Here is a 17,642-nt window from a genome sequence, read left to right on the forward strand (position 1 = left end):
AAGATGGAGTCTCTCATGTTAAGACCCTAAAATGGAGCCAGGAGGACATGAAGAGGAGAGGAAGAAATTCCTTCTTCAGAATGAACTCCTGAACTCATCAAATGCCTGAAATGCATCTGCATGTCTTCTCAAGGAAGATAAGATTATCGGGACAGAGACCTCATTCCTGTCAAGGTCACCGTCTATATTCCTAAATTTTCATGGCTTGTTTCAACTGACCCTCATCCCATGACTACCTTGGGCCTGGGATTTGGTGAGACCTTCCTTTCTCTTTTATTCGTTGCGTTTCTTAGCCATGACTATCAGGCCTTCCCTCTCCTTTCCAAGGCCGGAACACAATTCAGGTGCTACTTGAATCTGTGACCCAGGCTGCAGTGCTAAAAAACCCTGAGTAAACCTGTTTGTTTGAGTCTATGAGAGCCTACCTCATAATTGGTTGACAGGTTCAGGAGCAGATTTTTAAGAACATGTGTAGTTTAGGGTAAGATGCAGATTGCTTGGCTGACATGATCTACCAATAATCATAGTCTTTATGAGATGTGAGTTTAAGATAAAGTAGCGGTGTAAATTTATGAATATTTTCAATCAAAGCAATAGTATCTAAAAAGCAGTAAATGGTTAGACAATGAATTCCTTTTTTAAAAAGCAGGTATATTTTGTAATCACAATTCACATTGAAATTTTCGATTATTGAGATCCATTTTGTATTGACATCATTTTGTATACATGGTGTGGACCAGAAGTTATTTTGATTTGTTAGTACAAGGTTATGTCCATTGTGTGCAAAAACCTTTTAGCACTTGTGGAACAGGTTAAACTACTGTGTGTGAACTGAGCCCAGCTGGGCAGAATAGGGAGTGAGCAGCCACTCCAGTTGGGATGAGCTGGCACATGAGAAATGGAGGAGAAACAGGCAGCTCTTGAGTGACTAGGCAGTGAGGAAATGCAACCGCTAGGCTAAGACCACCCCCCCTACCAACAAGTGATTTAGTTATTATGCTCCATCAAGTGATGTGGCTTATTCACACACGTCTAATGACAAAATGAAAAAATACCCATGTCATTGTCATTATATCACTCCCAGATTAGAGTGAATAATTTTTTTAAAAACTTTTCAATTAATAGGGGTGGCATGAATATAGAATTTGAAATCAGAAGTTTTGAAGAATGGTTTAAAATAAACAACTAAAATATATTTGAAGCTTTGAAGCATTAACACTAATTTTCTTGATTCTTTCTCTATCCAATTTCAATACTGTGTTTTCAGATTGTAAGGCTGAGACTATTGTGTGCAGAAATTGGTTGGTGAATTAAGATATTTGTTTATAAAACCATAACTCTGCTTTTCCTAATACAATGCAGTGTGCTGAGTGCTGTCAAAAAGGTGGCAGTGAGTTTAGAAGAGGTGACCATTTCAGATGCACCAGGCAACTGCAGATTGGGTTCAGAGAGATTGGAACCGGTGCAGCAGCGGGCGAGCAACACAGTCACAAGCCAGCTGGATGGGGTTTGGCTTCAACCAACAGGCTGGAAGGATAAATTAGGGAGAATGCCAACGTTCCCACTGGCAGGGCTTTGTTGTTCACAGTTGTCCACTCTGGTTCATGTTTACAGCCCCAAAGCGCTCTCTGCTAAGATTCCATGCCTCAGAGATGATGGCCCTGACCCAGTCTGATTTTCACTTAGGTGTGCAAATTGTCCTGCTCTATTACTTTGCATAGAATTTTCAGATTGGCTTTATTTCACTATGTCACATATATCCACTTCTATTTAAGAATAAATTTAAAAATGAACAATGAACATACTAACAAGAATATATAAATATATATATTACGTGGTTTATATACTTAAGTATTTATATGTAAATTGTGATTTTTTAGTTAGTACGTCTATTCTGTGTGCATTTAAGAAATGTATCTATAGGATGTAGCTTTGGTAGTTACAAATGTATATTCCTATTCAGAAGAAAAGAGAACCATATGATGTGGAAAGTAGGAGTTACCGCAGAAATCTGATTGTGTTCATGCGATGCTTTTTTCATTCACGTGAGCAATTTGCAAACTGGAAGGGGGTGCAGACCTCTGCTTCTCCAGTTTTCTAGCCACCCCTTTTCCGACATCCCTTACCTACTCAGTAGTTACCTGACTTAACTACTTCTCCACGTGGGTTAGAGAGAATTTTAGAATTGGAGATTATTTTAGCATCCTAGGGTGGCTAAGGTTATAATCACTTTCGGATCCACTCTCATGTTCACTAAATTCGCAGTGGAAGTTGATTTAAGACAGCGTCTTCAGAATCGTTAACTACCACGTTTTTAAGGTCATCAACAGCCCTGAGAAGTTAAATCAAGAATTCAAAGTCATCATTAAAGTCAATTATTTTAATTGCTTAAATAAACATACATAATTGATAGAGGTGAGGGGCGATCACAGGCAGGTTGAGGAAATTTGCAGAGTCATCCCATTGCTAGAGACGGTCGGTCGGAAAGAGCTCCCTCCCGTGGACCGACTCAACCGAGAGGGGGTACTCACTTAGCCCCCAAAGACATGCACATGGTAAAGGAGTCCAAGCAAACACCACAGCAAATAAGTAAGAGCTACAGGTTTGGAAGGTATGTTGAATTACACAAAGACAAGGGTCACGACCAATTGTGCACCTGCTCAAATCAGGACATTTTACAAGAGGACAGTCTATGAAGACTGAAGTGGGATGGTCAAGCGGTCCATCATCAACACAAATACAAGTGGAAGTCATTTTATTAAACTTGGCGGCGAGGCCAGTTGAAGAAGACGGTCAAGGGCTGGCTTTTCCCAGCGGGAGTCTGGTCTCCAGGTCGGGGGCGCGGGCCGGGCCTAGCACTGCAGCTCCTCCTCCTCGGCCCGCCGGGGGCCGCCCCCCGAGTTCTGCGCGCTGGCCTGCGCCACGGAGCTGAGCACCTCCTCGAAGCTGCCTCCGCCGTGGGTCGTCCCGCCTACTTTCGTCTGAAATGGGTGCAGACGCAAAAGTGCAGTTAGTTCATTGTTTCGGTAATGTTTTTATAAGATAGCTTGGTTACTTTCAAGTTCAGGAATACTTTTATTCTTGAAAGAGGATATAAAGGATGTGGAGAAGTCAGGTCCCTTTAGCACTGTGCTAGGGTGTCCTTCATACTTGGGCTCCGGGATTGGATTAAAAACTTCTGTTTTACAATTTTAGCAACACTCCCATTATCTCTTCTACATCTGATTCCTAGTCCCTTCGGGAGCATATCCGGATCTGTGGATCTGCACTCTCTACTCACTCACTCAAAGAACCGATTTAATCAGAACGGAACTGGATTTTAGATAAATTCCCCCAATTTTGCAAACGTATGAACGTCTTTAAGTGACTTCAGCTTAGGTTTTCTACTTGGCATTTAGCAAGGCAATCTGGATTTCTGACAAATGTCCTTTGAAAAGGCAGAGAGGCTCAACGGGATTTCTGGTCTCCGCTTTCCTAGCTGGAGCTGCATCAAGTCTTAAGCATTGGTCACTGCACATCTTTCTAGGCAGTTGCCTTTAAAGGACGAACACCTCTTAAAATGCAAAGTTAGGATGCTTTACGAGGCTCCCTTTTTGTGTACTTGTTATTGGCTAATAAGACTAGAATCGGGAAGGGGTCGGCCCCGTGGCCGAGGGGTCGAGTGGTTAATTTCGGGAGCTCCACTGCAGGTGGCCCAGTGTTTCGTCAGTTCGAATCCTGGGTGCGGACAATGGCACTGCTCATCGAGCCACGCTGAGGCGATGTCCCACATGCCACAACTAGAAGGACCCACAACGAAGAATATACAACTATGTACTGGGGGCCTTTGGGGAGAAAAAGGAAAAAATAAAATCTTAAAAGAAAAAAAGAATAGAATCAGGAAGAAATCAATTTATAATATAAGAAATACATATTTTGAAAACTTCCTTATTAAAAAGTCCTTCAAAAGAATATTTAATGGTCCAAAATGCATAATGCAAGTCTTATTAATGGTCATGTTGGCCTTCCTTTAACCATTAACAATATAGAAAAACACTTTGGGGGAAAGGAAGGTATAGAACAGATAACGTTGCTGTTCCCAAAATGCTGTCTCCATCTCAGTCACCAAGTCATCACTCACAAGAACAGAAACCACAGGAGGATGTGTCCACACCCTGCCTGGCGTGCACACACACTTTTCTCCAATTATCACTAAAATCCCTCTCTGCCTTTTTTTAAAGATTTTATTTTTTTCCTTTTTCTCACCAAAGCCCCCCGGTACATAGGTGTATATTCTTCGTTGTGGGTCCTTCTAGTTGTGGCATGTGGGATGCCACCTCAGCGTGGTCTGATGAGCAGTGCCATGTCCACGCCCAGGATCCGAACCGACGAAACTCTGGGCCGCCTGCAGCGGAGCGCACGAACTTAACCACTCGGCCCCGGGGCCAGCCCCCCCTCTCTGCCTTTTTAAGTTCAATTACTAAGCTGAATTTTTCCACTCTGCTTAGGCTCAGAAAACTCGTTCTGGAAAGTGACAGATAGTAAATATTTTAGGCTTAGGAACCACACAGTCTCTGTCACAAATACTCAAACCAGCCATTGTAGAAAGCAGCGAAGGACAGTACATAAGTGAATGAGCATGGCTGTGTTCCAAAAAGACTCTTATGTATGGACACTGAAATGTGAATTTGATGTAATTTTCACGTCACAAACAATTATTTTTCCTTTGATTTTTTTTTTCAACCATTAAAAAATGTAAACACAATTCTTAGCTTATAGGCCATTCAAAAAGAGGCAAACAGCTGCATTTGACCCACAGGCCTTTGTCTGCAGACCTCTGGCTCAGAGCATCAAGTCCTGCTCCATTCTGTGTTACCTTAGCCCTGGGAAGAAGGGTTTGCTTTCAACTATGTGATTTTTCACTATGCTTATTTCATCCCAGAGAGAAACAGGATTAATTCAATGTAACCTAGGCTATTAATAGTTCCCACTCTCTTTATTTTATTCCGATTTTCTTTTGCAATCGACGTCACACAGTATTGAGTTAGGTGAATACTAATCACTGATATTTTCTTCTGGGCTTTGTTTCATTCTTCTCTCCTAGTTCTTGATTTTCTCAAATCAAAATGGGGAAATAAAGAAGGAGGGAATCTCTTTGAAATAAAGCAATTTGGCAAAGAGAGGAGTGGAATAAAGGAGTTTCTCCACCATGTGGGTGTCGTGACCACACACTGCAATACTTTGGGCCAGGACCTGCTCAAGCAAAGATGGGAACAACAAACCTCTCCCGGACTCTTCCCGTCGTGATGGCTTTTTCAGCCAAGGATTTGTCAATTTGTCCCCAAAATTATAACTGTTCTTTACATAAAATTTTATTTGAATTACTGAGTTGGGCTGCCTAATCTCATAAAATAGCTGGTTGAAAGGACACAAAGAAGCAATCGCTATAATATATTTTGCCTTTTTTTAAGGTTTTAATTCAGGCCATGCAATATATTCATCAAAAAGTAGGTACATTAAAAATATGGTTTGCTTGACATGGTGCAGAACGGTTGGAAGCGAGATAGTTATTTGTGATTCACTGGAACACAGCAGAATATTCCAAATGTAGTTTCATAAGAGCTAACTCTGGGTCTGCTTTTTGTTTGTTTGTTTTGGATGAAATAGAAAGTGTGCTCTTTGGGTGTACAGATGACACCAGCTCAGATGTCATCAAGTGATATAGTGACGTATTACAAGGATGAAGGCAGAAAGGACTAAATTTTGTATGATTATGATGAATTGGAAGGTTTTTCATGGAAAATCAAAACATCTACAGAATTGGGGATAAAGGAAGAACAAATAATTGGTGCAAATGCCACATGTTGTGTGACAGATTGTGTGAGAAGATGGCAGAAATGGACCTCACTTCACGGCAGAACATTATTTCTAAGAGGACACAAAAATGAACCTGATCCCCTTTAAGTGCTGTATTAAAAATCAAGCTTAACGCAGGACGTGTGAAAGGAAATGCAGCACAGAGACCTGCAAGGAATTTCACCCATCCTTACTGGTTCATGAGTCATTTCTTCAGCAGAAAACAGCCTCAGGATCCATACATGAAGAAAGTTATAGAAATTTTGGAGAAGATTTAGAACACAAAAGTAAACTATGCAGAAAATAAATTAGATAAAAAAGGGCTAAACATCTATTATTTAGTCTGGAGAAAAAAGGAATGAGAAATTTCTAATTATTGAGGAAGTGGGAGGTTTTACACAAAGTACGATTATTAGCTATTCTCCATTGCCTGGGTGGGCAGAAAAAGAAGAATGAGGCATTGACCATGACATAGGAGGTGGGTGGGATATAAGTCTTGTTAAACCCATGAACAATCATGTAGACCCAGAATCTACTTTCAGGAGGTCTTGACACCAGCCAGTATCCAGTCGGCTGAGTTAGTTTTGAGCATGTCTGAAGGAGGAGGCAGACTCTAAACCTTCCGTCCCGATGGGGGGAATAAAGTGAGAAGCTGAGAGTAGGGACCAAGCCCTTAGGTCATCTGTGAGCTGTGAGCTTACCAGAGTTTCCTAAAAAGCAAATGAAAATAGGTTGTTCTTTATTCTTCTTTTGCTTCTTCATCTCTCCTTCTTCTAAAGAAAACCTAAAAGGTACAACTTCTCCTATGTCAGAACTTGTCTAACAAGCAACAGAATCCATCCTCTTTGGAATGTCTAAGGCTGAGAAGCAAATGTTGAGAAATGGACTCCTAGGATCTCCTGAGGCTTTTGCTTTGAGAATAGATATTCTAGCAAGAGAAAGGTCCAAAATACTGCATAGCCCTCTCTATCAAAAGTTTTCCCTACAAAAGGGGGCAACTTAGTGGTCCCTATTGGTCCCAATATTACTCAATGAGTGATGATTTTGACAAGCAGGGTAGTGAAATTGCACAACTAGAAACTGCTGGTAAATGAAACCATGGTAAATGCTGAGTAATAATTTCATTCTTGCCTTAAACAACTAATCACAGGCCGAATAAAGCAGAAGTAGAGACTATGTGAAAGACCTTCCCCTAAGAGGAAGGAAAGACCCTCCAGGGCAAAATCAATAAGAGCTTCTAGAACCTCTAGGAAGCAGTCACTGATGTGCTCACAGACGCTCACTGGGCAGCACGGGGGAGAGCAGGATGGTGAGGGACGACTCACAAGAGGCTGGATAACCAGCATGTTCATATAGCTGCTTTTCATCTGGTTAAAATTCATATGTATTCTTAATCTTCCCAGGGATTAAGGGATTAAGATTAAGATTAGGGAAATACAGAAATGGACTGTATACAAAATAGGGATAATGATATCAAGATGTAATTAAGTCACTGTTTAAGGGACATATTTAAAAAAATAAATTAGTAGTTTCAATGATTCTTCCCATTTTAAAAGGTCTATACATTCTAAGACTAGACTAATTTTATGTTTGCTCTTCTCTGTAGACGAACCTGCCTCTGCTCAAACAATAAATTCAATGAATTCTTTTAGCACCTACCATGTAACGGGCATAGTTTCAGTTTATATCCAGGGATTACATGCATTATTAAAAATAACGCATTTGGGGGCTGAGCTTTATTTTCCCTCCATGATTACCATACTGCACTGTGCTCAGTATACATGTGAACCGAGTAAACGAGTCGAGGTAGCCGACCAGTAGTGGACGGCTATATAGCACATGGAGCCAAGTTCATGTTTGCTAGTGCACATCCAAACCAGAGGAGCTTGGAGCTGTTCGTGAACTTTCACTTACACTTTAAATTCAGAATTCACATATCCTTCATCCTATCCGCAATCCTCTCTCCCATATCTACTTTTTGGGGGATGGCATTAGGAGTTCTAACCAGTGAAGAGGTGAATACAAACCTTAATTCACTTTAATGAACAATTCACCCTAAATGGTTTATACAAACAACTCTGTAAGGATACAGTAACACTATTCAATGCTGGTTTTATTTATAGATTTATATGTGAAGAAAAGGACTGACTCTATACAAGGCTGCCTTGTTGGTTGTACCGGCGGCTGACAGCCCCACCTATGGAACTAACCACAGCAATGACTGAGCTGTCCTGATTCAATGGACCCAATGACACAAAATTCACTTCATCTGTACCTTAAGGCTTGTGACAGTTGTCTCAACCCTCTCCTCAAATGATTTGAAAGTAGGAGAATTCCTAAAATAACAAAAAAAGAGAGGTCAGCTCCAAAGACCAAGCTGTCTTAGCAACCTTGCCATGTGGTTTTCTGCTCTTATTCGTGAGCATCAGCTCTGCACCAGAGCTGGATGTAGGTTTGCCACCTACACCGGCCATGTTTTGAAATACATTTCACTTCTGCTACGGTAGATCCAGAAACCATAACCTGCCACAGAATTTTTCTAAGTAAAGTAGTCAGATACTCAACTGTATAATAAATAATATAGCATTTGACAATGATACAGCTCTAACAATTCCATGGTGAACCATAAATCATTTCCAATAAGTCAAAGGTAGTTTCATTTTTCATTTACTAATTAATTGTTTCTATCGCAACAACTCCTTTTCCCAACTCAGTTTTTTTGTAAGCAATGGAAAGTCTATCTGAAGAATATCATGTTTGAGTTTTCCCACTTGGAATTTTAAAAGTTAGTTATTTCAGTGAATGTGAGACAAGACAGAAATAGCTCAAGATAAAAAACGGTTCATAAGTTTTCTCTTTCCAGTGCCTTAAAAAGTAATCATTTTGTCAACTTCCATGAAGCAGTATTTCTAAAAGTCAATGCTTTCATTATAAGTTGAAATATACCCATTACTTGTCTAAGCCTTGATCAAGATGGCGTTATAAGCACATGCTGTTTTTCCTCTCAAAGAGGAGACACTTACTCATTCTCTTACCAGAGAGAACCTTCGCAGTTGACTGACATACTATTTGTGACTCATCCATCGTGTTAAATAATCATTATACCATCTTCTTACTTGAAGCATTAGACACTTCATTTGGTGCTTTTTTATTTCCTGTACTGAATTTGGCCACACGACATGATGATTTAATGTCATCATTACCATTAAAAATGATATCACAAAGTACAACTAAAGAACCAGGAACTGAACTAAAAATGTATATTAAATCTTGTATCCATGTCAGCTTTCACTAACAACGACTGCCATGATTTTCAGGTCAAATAATTCACCTGGATGTTAGTATATTTGATATACTAATGGCTACTTGGTATCTCTCCAGAGTGCAGAAGAAATAAAATAAGAGGAATAGCCTAGAAAACTTCATAAGAGAGAGTGGCTATAAAATAGGGGCTTCATTGTATGGTGTGGGATGAAGCACGGCTCTAGCACTTTCCAGAGGAAACTATGTAGAGAATATGTTTTTGAGTGAATTTGACTTTCTTAAGGATTATCTCCTGAGACCCTGATGCTCCAGATGGTCAGAAAAGCATTTGCATTCAGGTATGTGAATTAACAACGGTGAGTTCAGAGGGCCCAACCACAGCATCACATCTTGCATATGACTCAAACATAAGTCAAATTCCTATAAGTAATCCTCCATCAGACCTCTGTTTCACGATGAAATATTAGTGAAATTACACTTGAATGACTCAAAAGTATACTCTTATTGACACCTGACTTCCACCACAAGTTTTATTTGGTCCACTCTGCTCACATAACTGGTGTCACCCATCAGTTACACAGGACCACAGTGGGCAAACAGTTCAGCTTCATGGTTCATGGGTATGTTAGATGAGGGAAATCATTTTTTTTAAGTTAATTTCAAGCAAGCTCATGAGGGCTGCATTTGATCCATAAGCCACTAGATGGATTCATGGTTTACAGAGTACAACCATGTTAATTTTTTGGAAGCCTTGTTTGGATACCCAGACTTAAAAGTTAACAGTAAAAGAGCTCAGGGCCATACACTGTGCTACTCAATTTGGGTGTTTTTATGCTAGGGGGAGCAAGTCATTCAAAGACAGACTAAGCAATCCTGAATCTATGCTCTCGATTTTTACCACCAAATTAGGGAAATCAAATGCCATGGTTAAATTTCCAAAGTAACCAAATAACCCCAGTGTAGAAGAGACATCACCAGATATAATAAAACAGACAGAAAATCTCCAGAATGTGTGCCAGAGAACAGGGAGAAAATGTTTACTCAGATTTAATCATATCTTTTACAACTACACACAGTTTGCAGTTGCAAATGACCCTAGAAAGAATTTGGCTTCAGTGGTCTCAAACTATTCAGAGTAACTGAACCTGAGCTATAACGTATTTACACCACAATATATAACAGAAAGCAGGCGGAAGAGGGGCAGTTCTGACTGAAGGAGGGGAGGGTCCCAGAGGCTTCATCCCTGCCCCCCGCCCCCTCCTCCCACGCAGCCCAAGGCAGCTCTAGGGCTCCTGGGAGCACCAAGGGAAGAGCAGGAAATCTGGTTCTAGACTCTTATTTTAAACGTGATCTAACTGATTATCACTGAGGTGACTTTCCCAAGGCTGCAAAGTTCATTCTTGGCAGAACTGGGCTACAATGCATCTGCTGATTCCCAGTCTAACATTCTTTCCTCTATACTGTATTACAGTGAGTGGGATTTTATTAGATTGTGTCTCTAAACCATGCAAACTGGAAGCGGGGAGCATCCTTCTCAGAAGTTCTCATCCGGCCAGTAATTTTAATGACATTCTTACTGTATAACAGACACTTCATCTTAATATCTACTTTTAAAAATCCTTATGATATCCTTTCTTGAACCATATTCCTCTTAGTCTCCTATCCTTTCATCTAAATTTTCTCCCAGGCTTGCATTTAATTCTGCTGAAATAGGAAACATATTTTTACCTTTGCAAGTTTGCTCGGAATCTTCCAGGCCCTGTGCTAAGTGCTTTACACAGGTTACTTTGTCTCACAACAACCACAGGAGGCAGGTCTTATTTCTCCCAGTGTACGGATAAGAGAATGGAGGTTGAGATGGGTGAAGTAACTTGTCTCAGGTCATACAGATCAGGAGAGGCTGGGTTTAAGCTGGCGTGTCTGGTCAAAAGCCCAAGCTCATTGTACCTACAACACTTCTACAGAATTGTCAGCCTTTTCTCCTGAAGACCATCAGAAAAGAGAATACGACAGGTCATGGAAGTTCCTTACATATAAAGGGGGAAAACCCTACAAAATAAATATCAATAAAGTAACACTTCATACACATTCTGCATTAATATTATGTAAAGTATTTTACACACATTACCTCATAGCAGGCATACTTATGGAATGGCGAATGGAGTAGCTTCAGGGCAAAGGCAGATTAAAGGGGAAAAAAAGAAAGAAAAAAGAAGATAGCACAATGTAAGTACATGAGACACTCCCTATTCACAGTTCTAAAACGGCAATTTCAACTACCTGAAGTACTCCCTGCCCACCCCACCAAGATGATATTTGTTTTCGTTGGGTAGGATGGGCCCTGGTGGCTTCCAGGGGTAATAAAAGGAGAGTAGATAGTCCATAGGTGCATATTATTTTACTTCCTGTAGGTTCTCTGTAGGCCAGGCAATCTGAGGAGAATGTCTGGTTTCCCCCAGGTCAGCCTGGTGGCCCCTGGGCATCCTCTCCAGGTCCAGCTCCCTTCTGTTCAGGACGACAGGAAGGGCAGTGTCCAGGCAGTAGAGCCAGGCAGGTAAAAGCTAAACATTCCATTGTGGAGAAACTCTCCAGAGAAATATACATACTTAACGTAAGACAGTCAAGGAAACATGTGTCAGGCAAACACAGTCAACACAGGAGCAGGGACTTCTGCATTCATTCCAGAACATCTGGTACAAATACCACCATTTCCGAGAACTCTAAGAGCGTCAGCCTTCTCATCCTATTAATCCTAGAGTAGCTGACTCATCTTCCCTCTGATTGATTGCCTGTTATTTTCTGTGAGTTCCACTCAGAAATCAGGCTGGGTGAAGCAAAATGGGGTCCATTCTGCTAAGCTGGTGCTCCCCCATCACACTTTCCAACACTGTTCCTGCTTTCTCTTCTCCCAAGAAGCTAACAGGTAAGGGATCAAACGCATCACCCTCCCCAACAATATCCCCTGAGGTCATAAGTAGGAGCAGCACTTTACTAGAACTCAGAAAGAAAAGGACAGAGAAATTCAGGGGACACTTATGGTCTTACCCTCCAACTCCATTTAGAAACTGTAGGTAAAATATTTCCTCAGAAATTACATTAAAAGAAATTCATCAGCATTATCAACCTATTCATCTCTTTAAATATAGGCAGTTTTCTTAAGAAAAAAAATTCCCCAAAACAAAGTATATAATAAGATTCCAGCTAAAAGAAAGCTCCATTCAGAGGCCTGGGACTGACAACTGCACACTTCCCAACATATGTGCTCTTCCAGTAACCTTCCCCCTTTTCAGCTTCAGAAGGGACAGGAAGCTGAAGGTGATTCATCCACACGGGTAACCATTACAAGCAGTTCAGAAAAACACGACAGTCTAGAGAAAATAATTTTCTATTTCTCTACTTTACTTTCTAAAGTTCCATAAACATACACAACTCTCAGTGTCCACTTCCTTTTTTTCTTCTTTCAAAGCTAAGGACCTCTGCCAATGAAGGAAGGAATGATGCAGAGAAAGAGATTCCTAAGAGATTGCTCAGCAAGTGAAACTGGTGTATATGATTCAGCAATGAGATCAATCTATGCTTAAATAAATTCAAATGCCTCAGGCGCCCTATACTCTGTAACTCCTTGGTCATGAACAGTCTGGGGAAAATAGATCTAGGTTCTTGGCAGAGGCACCCACAGTGTGAAAGGAACAGCGGGCTCTGGGGAGGAAGGAGCAGCAAGGAAGCCGCAGGGCCCCACAGGCAGCGCTTACCCGATGGAGTGAGACCTGCAGCCAGGGCAGCACAGGAGAGAACAGGAGCAGAGTTAGCACATCAGGATGCCAAGAAACGACCGCACTGCCCCTCGTCCCCTTTCAAGAGCCCCAAAGCAAAGATTAGGCAACTCCATTCATTACCTTTTTTTGAGTACGTGGCTTTTTAAACATGTCTTAACAATTTCTTTACCAACCTGTTTTAAGTTGTGCTTCTATTATTCTCATGGATATATAGAGACGGTTGGACTCTAATAAAATTATATGCCTCCCCCAAAGATTTTACCTCCAGTAGATGACACGCAGCTTGAACAGATTCACTGAGAAGTGCCAAGAAGATGCCAATATTATTGTAAACATGATTTCAACAGCTTGCATTTCTTCAGAGGGCTTTCATAAATGTGACCTCATCTTAACTTCACAGGAAGCATTTTAGTTAGGTGGCTATTAACAGTGTCATTTCACAGATGGAGGAGGGGATGGAGTGGTTCCTTGACTGGACTGAGGGGACTTCACTCAGTGGCAATCAGGATAAAATGAGAATCTTAGCTAGGGAAATATTACTTATTTTTATCAAATATTTAAATTAAATCCTAACACAGTGCTTTTCATTCAGTTACTAAAAGGACCAAATTCTAGGTTTTCAAAATCTCTAAGTACTAACTTGGAATTATTTTAAAGAGAAACTAGAGGTACTGGTTTTCTTCCCAGGTATCTAAATTTTGGTGGCAATCTTTTTTAAACAAGTTCAGAAATTTGTTCCCAGAAAGTACAAAAGAATTTTATAGTGTAACTAACAAACATATAGAGTAATATGATACTTTTAAACCATAAAAGGGGTTCAAGGTCAAATGTCTGTGATAAAATTTTAAAATTTCCCCACTATCATTTCATAAACTGGCAAATTAATTTGAATGAAAAATAAAAACTTACTAATTCTCCTCCTTTAAGAATCTTTACTATATTTAACATAAGCAATTTTCAAATATGACTTTTACGTATATTGCTTGTTCTAGCATAATTTAAAACTAAAAATTCTTTGTAAAACGTTGCTTTCACAGGGACTTATCCTCATTTATATACAAACATTAGATGTTATACTTTGAGAAAAATGTAGGTCTGAATTTTGCAAACTCTACAAAATATTACAGGGCCATATTTGAGTCTCTAGTGACAAGCTACATTTTCTAATATTTTTTTAGCCACAGTTTATAATGAGAGTTGTAGCCTCTATACAGAACGGTAATTAATGAAAAGTTTGGAACGCCTGGGAAATGGGTTACCCATTATGCTGAAACAGAGCCACACTGAAATAGGAGGAAAAGAAGTCAACACAACCTTGATATTATACCCAATTAATGTGTGCACATAAATATGTCAACATATTGCACATGCGAAACACAGTTTTGTTCTTTTCTACTTAGAAAAATAAGCAGAGCCTTTATGAAATACTGTGCGCTCCTGGCAATGGACTCTCCCTAATTTCCATCAGGTCGGGCCACCTTGTCTGAGGCAGTCACTTAGTAAAGATAAAAACTAGCATTTATTGAGTGCTTAATACACGTCAGGCTCTTTTCTGCTACTTTTATAATAACCCGATGACGCTGTTACTCTTCTCCTCATTTTCTAACTGGGAACACTCCGGTACAAGCGAGCTAAGGTACATCTGGCCTCCTCATAGCCCGACTACTTGAAGTTGATCACCTGAGAGCGTGTTACAAATGCAGATCCTGGACTCCACCCAAGACCCACGGAGGCACCATCTTGGAGAGGTGGAATCTGGGAATATGTATTTTAAACAAGCTTCAGAGGCATTCGTAAGGCCCCCTAAAGATGGAGAAACACTATTCTAGTGTTATGCTGAGGTCCCAGTGTTCAAGTGAAAGATTTCAACTATGTATGTGGAGAATAAATCTTATAAACATGGCAAAATATACTTTCTCGGATATAACAGGTAATAGGGTATTTCCTGTTTTAAGGAATTATTTAATTAGTTTAGATAAATGTTTTAATGCCATTGAAATGATAGCAAAATTTAATTTGTAATCAAATGAAAGTTAATTGGTAACCCAGAATGTTTACCTGTTCATCACACGTGGCCTCTGAAGAATTTAATTGCTTTTCGTTACTGCATTATTAGTAAATATGAAGATAAAACCAAGTACTCAGATTCATGCGCATGCACCTACTTAACTCCAGCCTCATGAATGCCAAGTTGTTAAGTTGGTGCATGAATACTGGGTACAATCCAGCAATTTTTGGAGCCAAAAAATAACTTAAACACAAAGATATAAATATTTGCCTCTAGGTATCAAAAGTGTGGGTAATAAAGAAAGTAATAGTTTAAGAATCCAGTGAAATAATATGCATGTATTTTTTTAAAGGAAGACATTTTAAATGTACTCCAAAAGATTTTAAGAAATGAACTCAATTTCAAGGGAGAAAAATGAAATTGATTTATAAAGAAAAATCTCCTAAGCATATCAGCCAAATTCAAGATAAGCTATGATAGTTATTTAAATAAGCAAAACATATGATTGTAACAACTCTAAGTAAGATAACTTCCTAAACATAATACAAAAAATAGAAATGGCCAATACTTCATTGTTTTTCTGATGCCTATGGTGAGGACACTTGGTTCTCAGTTCAAAATCTTGATGTTTACCCTAATTTTATATAATAGTAAAATACTGAAAATAATCAAAATGTGCAAGGGGACTTGTTTAAAAGTTTTGCTACAGCTATGCACTGGAAGATAATACAGCCATTAAAAATGAAGGTGTAATAAACATTTATTAACTTATTCACAATATATTGCTAAAGTGAAGAAAGAAAATTAACAGAAGTATATACCATATGGTACTTTTTTGGAATGAGAGAATAAATATGTATGTATTTAGCATAGAAAAATATATATTAGATGGATGTATACAAAAACGTAACCTAGAATAGTTCATCAGAGCATATTCCACTGAATGCATATTTTAACTTATTGTTTAAATTACAGTGATAAAACTTCAGTGTATGCTGCATTCTTTTGAAATCCCCTTTTACTAGCAATTGAAGGCACCCTCTGTCTTTTGTCTTTACTAGGTCAGGTCCTAGTGGAAGGGCATCTTCCGGACCAGGCCAACTAAGCTGACCTTCAGGCAGAAGACATCTCCATATAAAGATTTATCTCAATCACCAACCACTATCAACCACATAAAATTTTAATCCAATAAAAAAAAAAAGAATATGTTAGGAAGACCGCCGACAGACAATGCTCCCCTCCTCTGGGACAGCCCAGCGCTCAGCACCACTCCCCTGGTTCTTTCCCACAGTACCTCATGTCTCCAAACTTCTTGCTGATGGCCGTCCCAACGTTGCTGAAGGCTGCAGTCGCCTTCTGCCCTGCGTGACTCAGGGTTTCGTGTGTTTTCTTGTAGCTAGAGGTAAAAGAGAACAACAGTAACACAGTTTATATATCACGATTGCCTATAAAACATTCATCATCCTTCTCTCTCCTTACTTTGAAAGTTCCCTTTCCAAAACAGATTTAGGAAGAAGATGACCAAGAGGAGTCATTGTTTTATTCATTGTTTGGCAGTAATGAGTTGGCTACCACTCAATCGAGGGAAAGTCAGATCATTAAATCTGAATTCAGGAAAAAAAAATATATATATATATATATATATACACACATACAAGTACAGATCTAAATATGCCAGCTTTTTAATCACAAATAGTGGAACTGCTCTGAGAAGAGAGTTATTCTTGAGAAGTGTATTAATTACGAAGAGACACTTGCCAATGAAAGCTCTAGCCATGAAAGGTAACACAGAAATTAGAAAATGTAAATTTCAAAGGGAAATTTAAGCTTCTACTGTTAATGTGGGTAAAATTAACCAGAAAAGGGCAACATATAACTAGAAATTGACTTATTTTTCTAATACTTATAGCTGGGAACAAGAAGGGCACATAATCTGAAGATAAGATAGTGACTTTTTTCAAAACAGTTGTAGGAATACAGCACTGCAACTATCTGTTCATAAGCCCTTGTCCCTACTAGCCTGATCCTTGAGGACAAGAAGCCATTCATCTTTGTGCACCCAGTGTCTGGCAGAGGGAGACAGGAGACAGGAGACACTAGCAGTAAATACTAGACGAATGAGCAGATGATCAAAGAGGACGCTCTCCTGTGGCTCTGAACTGGGAGTCATGGCAGTAAGTCAGACAGAAGTGGGTGGATTGGAGACAGAATGGACAGAGTTGACAGGAGCTTGTAAGTGACAAGTAGAACAGGCCAAAAAGATTGGCCAGCCGTTTTGAGCAGGAAAGACAGTGGTGAATCCATGGGGCTGAGGAATTTCTAAGAATTCTTTAATAAAGTGGGAAACCAAAGGCACCTAACATACGGGAATAGGAAGAAATCAGCAGAAAGTTTTGCCTATCATTTCACAATGCACGTGAGCCAAGCCATTACGCTGTACGCCTTAAATTTACACAGTGCTGCATGTCAATTATATCCCAGTAAAACTGAAACAAAAAAAATCCAAACAGAAAATGTTCTGTACAGATTTTTAAAAAATGAACTACTTCTTATAATACACACACTGTCTTCTTCTAATGTATGCTGCTCCTAGGTCAGTTCCCCCAAAGCTGCCTGCTTCGGCCAGAACCCGTGCACGTATGTGGTACCTCTGAGAAGACTTTATGTCATAAGAAATCGGTTGCGTAGGAAATTCCCTTATGCCTCCAGCCCTTCCATCTGCCACAAGTCATCCAGTCCCAAATATACCATCAGACTCT

The 17,642-nt window shown here is 39.7% G+C and overlaps 1 protein-coding gene across 5 annotated transcripts in view; it reads right to left on the reverse strand.

Moving 5' to 3' along the window:
• Positions 1-2,365: 2,365 nt before the first annotated feature.
• Positions 2,366-17,642, reverse strand: part of TPD52L1 (TPD52 like 1) — a 97,283-nt gene continuing 82,006 nt past the window's right edge. For 3 of the 5 annotated variants that reach the window (XM_046677295.1, XM_046677298.1, XM_046677299.1), the window contains 5 exons: positions 16,178-16,279; positions 12,852-12,866; positions 11,228-11,266; positions 8,111-8,171; positions 2,366-2,981 (listed from right to left, as the gene is read on the reverse strand). In XM_046677295.1, the coding sequence (XP_046533251.1) occupies positions 2,853-2,981; positions 8,111-8,171; positions 11,228-11,266; positions 12,852-12,866; positions 16,178-16,279 (346 nt within the window). In that variant the 3' untranslated portion in view covers positions 2,366-2,852. The remainder of the gene's footprint in view (positions 2,982-8,110; positions 8,172-11,227; positions 11,267-12,851; positions 12,867-16,177; positions 16,280-17,642) is intronic. The other 2 variants (XM_046677296.1, XM_046677297.1) reach the window with 2 other exon arrangements.

The sequence above is a fragment of the Equus quagga genome, chromosome 11 (assembly GCF_021613505.1).
Source record: "Equus quagga isolate Etosha38 chromosome 11, UCLA_HA_Equagga_1.0, whole genome shotgun sequence".
Taxonomy (NCBI): Eukaryota; Metazoa; Chordata; class Mammalia; order Perissodactyla; family Equidae; genus Equus; species Equus quagga.